Raw genomic sequence first — 6,835 nt, forward strand, 5'->3', positions numbered from 1 at the left:
AATTGGACCTAACTTTACCTTAGGGTTGGAATGAATTGACTTACATTAAAGTCTAAGTCAAATGGAGTTTGTTCATATTTGGATTCAAATTGAGTTTTGTCTCAATGTTCACCTAGTATTCCAAGTCTAAATTGAGTTTTGTCTCAATCATCGCTCGTATTCAAGTCTAAATTGAATCCAGTTGTTTCAATAAATTATCGCATTTAAAGTCAATGAGATCTCGTCCAATGCAAAAAGGCCTTCACTTGTTAATCGATCATCTCAAGTAGAGGTGTCAAACGGGCCGTGCCGTGCCGGCCCATCCCATTTAAACTCGTGCTTTTAACGTTTTCGTGTCGGGCCGGGCCGCCCATTTAATTTATCGGGCCGTGCCGTGCCGGCCCATTTAGTAAAATTATTAATCCCGGCCCGCCCAAAGCCCATGTCCATATTGAAACGGGCGGGCCGGGCTCGTGCCGTGCCGTGCTCGTGCTCGTGCCACACTCGGGCCCAAGAACCAATCCATTTAATTTGAATTTTTTTCACTTCATTTTTTTTTTCACTAGATAATTCAAATTATAAACATTAAAAATATAATTAGAGGCAAGAAATGATGAACTATTTGAAAACATTAATCAATCAAACATCCAAACAATATGAAAATGGCAGAGGGCAAAAAGTGTCAAACTCTACAAAGTCCACTTCAACTTTTCATCTTTAAACAACTTATTATTTTATATGTGAAATAATGTCTTACTTTGATTATAAGATAAGCATATATGTCATATGTACTGATTAGATATCAAGTCCAATATTGTTTAATTAATTTGTAGTTGATATGTTTAATTAATTAAGGACCCAAGTAATTTCCCTAAAATGAAATACATCAAATATATATTTATGATTAAAAAAACATATAAATAATGACATTAGATGTCAAATTATTGCATTTTGACTTTTGAGAAAGAAAAAAATGTTAAGTGGGCCGTGCTTGGGCTCGTGCTTGCTGCCAAGCCCGGCCCATGTCGGGCCGTGGGCGTCCGGTCCATTGGACCTCATTTTTGATCCCGCCCAGTTTTCGCGTGCGCGAGCACGCCCATTAATATTCGTGCTCGTGCCGTGCCGTGCCTCATTTAAATGGGCTGGGCTCGTGCCGTCCGGCCCGTCCCGTTTGACACCTCTAATCTCAAGTTTGAAGCCCATGACATTTTGAAAAACTCCCCTTCCTTTTTTAGTTTAGACTATCATTTGTATTTTTTTTTTTTATCTAAAAAATCTCGCATTTAAAGTATAAGTGAAATCAAATTGGTTAACTCGAATTGAGTGGAAGTCATACTAAACGGTAGGCTAATATACCTTTTTTTTCTCTTTCGTTTTTTTAAGTACAGGATTCATGCCTTTTCTTTTTCTTTTTTTCTAATATGAGAGATAATCTTAACTATAAGGAGAGGAGAAGTTTCACACACACTATTAAACTGTTATGAAAGTTTGAACATGAGACCACCGGTATGCAAACTAATGTTTCATTGAACTAAGCCTTTGTCTTTAAATATAGATAAAAACTTAAATCTCGGTTTGTGTAGACCCAAGTAATATATCAATATATATTTTCCTTTTGTTTTTCTTGGGTGATGGTCCACACAAAGTTTATAAGAGCCACTCATGTGACGGGCGCGTGGAACACTTTCTTCCGTACCACACCCGAAGAACAAAAAATTTGTAAGGACCCCAATTATTAGGGAGATTGAAGGCACGCGCCTTGTGTAATGGATAGAGAGAGTAAAGGTAGCCAGCACAGTCATTTGTTTATTTATTATTATTTAGTATGTATTTATTGTTTTGGTTGTTGTCGTTGCTAAAAGAGAAGGCAGTTCAAGTTTTTTATAGTGGTCCTACGCGGCCTTGTAGACCAACGTTTTCAATATTCATCCAGTCAATCGACGGTTCACATGATTCCAGGAAGAAGCATCCCTGCTTCCCTCTTCCCACGTGTATGAATTCAGATTTTTTCTCCACTTATAAAAATCCCCTCAACTCACTCCCTCTCCCCTCCCCACCCACTGTGACTAAAAAAATCCCATCTCTCTCTCTCATCGGACTCTCTGAGCAGCAATGGACAACATTGGTGATGAGTACAAACATTACTGGGAAACCAATATGTTCTTCCAAAATGAAGAGCTTGACAGGTTTATATATTATTAATTATGGAGCTTAATTTATCTTAATGTTCTAATAAGCTTTCATAATATTATATATATATATATATATATCTGCTGTTTTTTACTCCAATTTTTGTCATGGCAGCTGGGGATTGGATGAGGCTTTTTCTGGGTACTATGATTCCAGCTCACCAGATGGAGGAGCTTCTTCCATGGCCTCCAAAAACATTGTGTCTGAAAGGAACAGGAGGAAGAAGCTCAACGAAAGGCTCTTTGCTCTTAGAGCAGTGGTCCCCAAAATAAGCAAGGTTTTGGCCATACAATATTATTTCCTTAATTATTGCTTGCTTGTTTGCTTGCCGTTATAATATATATATATATATATATATATATTATCAAATATTAATATCATTGTTTTATTTTATTTTATTTTTATTTTGAAGAAGAAGAAAAAAAAGTGTTCATGATGATTTGGGATTTTTTTTAATAATTTGGTTGGTTTGTTGGGTTTGGGGTACAGATGGATAAGGCTTCTATAATCAAAGACGCCATTGACTACATCCAGGAGCTTCATGAACAAGAAAGAAGAATTCAGACAGAGATAGGGGAGCTAGAATCTGGGAGATCAAAGAAAAATCTGGGTTCTGAATTTGATCAAGAGCTACCAGTCTTGTTGAGGTCAAAGAAGAAGAAAATTGAGCAGCTCTATGATTCCGGAGGATCAAGAACTTCCACCATTGAAGTGCTTGAAGTAAGTCAATCCTTCTCTGTTAAATCTTGATCAATTAAATGTATCCCCATCTGAGAAACATTTATGTAGAACGGGGATAGCATTATTTCGCTATTCCGGTTCAATCACAGTATGTCATGATAAATTTTTCACTTTACATATCGTAATTGAGTGTGAATAGTAAAACAATATCATTCCCGTTTCACACAAGTTTTTTCTCCGGAAAGCTTCATGCACTTATATCAAAGGAGCACTGCAAGTATACTGTCATATGACAACGTCATCTGCACTTTCTAGAAGAGTGTATAATACAATTTGAGGGGGGTGTGAATAGCACTATTCTTTTTGAAAACTATATAATAATGTAATATTATATGTAATCCATTGATTAATTAATTAATTAATATTACACTTTACAGCTTAGGGTTACATACATGGGGGAAAAGACAGTGGTGGCTAGCTTGACATGCAGCAAAAGAACGGACACAATGGTAAAATTGTGTGAGGTCTTCGAATCTTTGAAGCTCAAAATCATTACAGCAAATATTACTGCTTTCTCTGGGAGAGTCTTGAAGACAGTCTTCATTGAGGTAATTAAACTCACTTTGCTTAATTACTTATTACTTAATTAAACTTTTTTTTGGGGGGTGAGTTTTTCTTTATTTAGTTTAATATTTTTAGTGTTGTGGGGTTCTTGGTTGGCACATGAAAATGGAACTTTGGGGCAATGTCGCGTGATTTAATTCTATATGCGCCCTAGGCACCATACCAAATACATGTGATTTGGTACGGTCCCAAAAGGGTGCTCGCAAGAATTGAGGAAGGGAAATGAGAACAAAGGGCCTTCTTTTCTATATGATAGCGACTAAATTTAATTTCTGAAATGTTTGAAATATATAAAGTAAAAGGAGTTTGGGTAAAAATCAAGGGTTTATGTGTGTAGTAGGTTTCGATTTCAGATCTTAAGTATTTGGGTTTGACCATATTATATAATGTTTAATAAGTACACATTAACTGTCAGAAAACGTATAAAAATAGAAAAAATCTCATAAGTATTACCCGTAAACAAATTTGAACTTCAAAAAAAGAAGGAAACTAAGTTTTGTTTGACCTAAATGAAGAACAAAACTTTTATTTAATCAAACTAACAAGAGTAATTAGTTGAGTAAAATAATGACAAATAATAATAATAAAGACGTAGAATTTGAGGGTCCACAAGAATTGGAAACCAATGGAGAGCACTTTTACTAAAGTGGATGATCCATTACATGATACGGGCTAGTAAGGGCAAATGATTGTTTGGTGTAATCCACAGTGTTCGAATAATACCAGTCGATGAGCAAAAGTGAGGAAACGACCCCATTTGGATTGAATTTTCTCTTTTAACATTTTCCCTTTTTTGCTCCAACTTCATTTTCATCACCTCTCTTGCTCTCATCTCCTCCTCGTCAATCGCCTTTTATTTTGGTAATTAAGAAAATGAGCACATTGTTTGGGCGACTGTTCCTAGCAAAATCTATATAAAAAATCTCATAACGCACTTTTTTTATTAGATATAGAAATTTGGAGATCGAACTGAGTTTTCTTGTACGTCCGCGAGACCGAAAAACTTAAGGCATAGAGTTTTATATATATATATTGTGAGATGAAGGTCCGTGAAATTAATTTTTTTTTTTCAATAAGATGTTTTTTTTAAAACTTTTATGTTTGATCATGGAAGTTGAATACATCAATTATTCCCAAAGCCAACAAAAAAGGAAATCTCGTACTTGAAATTGTTGTTGAAGTGTGATGTCAATGGTCAATGGTCAGTGGATAAGCTCTGGTCAATAGTTACAAAGAAACATGTTTCCCATATGGGTGAAGTTTCGTAGAAGATATCAGCAACCAAACAAAAATTGGATGGTTGGACAAATTTGGAGACCTCGTGGGGAATTTATTTTAACATATAATAATGATGCTCCACTTTGAATTTTTGGTACTAGTTTTTATTTTTGGCTTTCATTACAAGTACCAATTTTTCTTTAGATGGGTTACTTGTTAAGTTCCTCTTCGTTTACATTTGTGACATGATATTAGGCACAAAAGACTTTAAGTACATGATAGTGTTGGAACATACAGTTGATTTTCAGTCGTTAATTCACGAGGAGTTGACTTTAATCATGGATCGAAAATCGTTCATACGAAACATATGAAAATAAGTATAAAAAATTTAAGGTGCGGTCATATCAACGTCATGTATACAAGTCTCGTTTCCAAAAATATTGAATGTCCAACTTAGTAGGTTAGCCCCCAAAGTAGGAAAGAGGAAAAGGGATAGATGGTGTCAAAATCATATGTTGATTAAAATCTGATAAGTGCACTTTGTGTTGAAAGCTTTCCCTCTGGTTATGTGATGGGTGGATAAGGTTTCCCAATCCTTGAATATTCAGCCAACACATTACTAATGGTCCCAAGTATCTTGTGTGATATGAATTATTGTTGCAGTTTATTTTTCTGGCCTTGTTTTTGTTATTTTCTCCGGGGCAAAAGCAAGACACACCTTAAAAGTATGATGGTTACATCTGCACCTCACATTCATGCTCCTAATGTTCCTTTTACATTTTTTTTATGTAAAGTTTTTGAATGGATTTTGGTACAACAAAAACTATGATGCTGTGTCCACACCATCTCCCCTCTTACTTTTTATTTATTTTCTCTCAAATTTGTTTGAATATTATGTATTTTTCCCCTTGTCTTTGTTCATATATATACATATTCAACTTGTGGACGTTGCAAATGACGAAAATAATCAAGCCACGCTTTAAATACTTTTATGTTTGTGATGACGCCATCACGATCATTCTTTCAATGAGTCGTGTTTTAAAGATGTTAAGTTTTGTCCACACATGAAATTATTCTTTCATCACCTACATTATCATCATATAATAAAATTCTATCGCCTTTTTATAAAAAAAAATCATCGGGGCACCTAAGATGCGTTACATGTCATTAATTTTGTCTTCATAGAGCTTTAATCAATTTTAATTAACTTGTTAATTTGGTTTTTTTTTTTGCAGGCAGATGAAGAAGAAAAAGATCATTTGAAGATTAAAATTGAAACAGCCATTGCAGCTTTGAATGATCCACAAAGCCCCATGAGCATATAATTATGACAACAAACTGATCCATGAATCAAAGTTACATTTTTCACATCACTGCTGTTAGTGTTGTTGTTGCTTGTCACCATCTCCATCTTCTTCTTCTTCTTCTTCTTCTTCTTCTTCTTACATAAATGTCTTCTCTCTTTATTGGGTTTTGTTTTTTTCCTTGATGAAAGTCCGGCCTTTGGTCTTGGTTTAGCTTCTGAGAAAATTAACATTGTTTTTTTTTGGGTTCAAAGCCAGTGTTAAATAATTGCATGATCATGCTGTAACAAACATGTCTTTGAATTGAATAATTGGTTGTGTAAGACTATTTAACCAATCATAAATGGGAGTGGAGGCCCAAAAACATCAAATAGAAAAACAAAAAAACAAAAACAAAAAAATAAGAAAAATAAAAAGCACAAATACAAGCCCACAACCTGCAACACTCAAAAGTCTTGGGTTGAATCCACAAGCAAGCCCCGCACAATCAGTTCAGCTAACACTTTGGGTCTGATTTAGGTCCAATCCATTTTTTCCATGGGCTGGGACTAGGAGAAAGCAAGAAAGTTGATGTAATAAAGCAAAATTGAGGATTATTATCTAGGGTATGAATACAAATGTGGTATCTCTAGTATTTCTCTTTAATTTTGAATTAAAGTACTATGTTTAAGGAAAAAAAAATTGAAGGAAGTTGAGGTTCTATCTCAAAATCAATTCGTCAAGGGAAGTAGTCCAACTCCTTATAAGTCGTTAGGTTTCTCAACTTTCCAATGTGGGACATTTTTCACTTTATATTCTCACACGCTGCACGTGCAGTAATTTTCAAGCTTATCACATAG

The 6,835-nt window shown here is 34.9% G+C and overlaps 1 protein-coding gene across 1 annotated transcript; it reads left to right on the top strand.

Moving 5' to 3' along the window:
- The first annotated feature begins 2,010 nt into the window (after positions 1–2,010).
- Positions 2,011–6,319, top strand: LOC103323643 (basic helix-loop-helix (bHLH) DNA-binding superfamily protein). The gene is made up of 5 exons (XM_008225648.2): positions 2,011–2,165; positions 2,284–2,446; positions 2,659–2,889; positions 3,288–3,458; positions 5,928–6,319. Exons 1-5 carry the CDS (start codon positions 2,092–2,094, stop codon positions 6,015–6,017), a joined length of 729 nt encoding a protein of 242 aa, XP_008223870.2. The 5' UTR covers positions 2,011–2,091; the 3' UTR covers positions 6,018–6,319.
- The last annotated feature ends 516 nt before the right edge of the window (positions 6,320–6,835 follow it).

Source organism: Prunus mume, linkage group LG2 (assembly GCF_029339155.1).
Source record: "Prunus mume cultivar Tortuosa linkage group LG2, ASM2933915v1, whole genome shotgun sequence".
NCBI classification, from domain to species: Eukaryota; Viridiplantae; Streptophyta; class Magnoliopsida; order Rosales; family Rosaceae; genus Prunus; species Prunus mume.

Excerpts from the sequence above, each read along its gene's own strand:
- LOC103323643 (XM_008225648.2), top strand. The coding sequence starts at position 2,092 with ATGGACAACATTGGTGATGAGTACAAACATTACTGGGAAACCAATATG. Across the intron at positions 2,447-2,658 it reads TGGTCCCCAAAATAAGCAAG|ATGGATAAGGCTTCTATAAT; the intron begins GTTTTGGCCATA and ends TTTGGGGTACAG. Across the intron at positions 3,459-5,927 it reads TGAAGACAGTCTTCATTGAG|GCAGATGAAGAAGAAAAAGA; the intron begins GTAATTAAACTC and ends TTTTTTTTGCAG.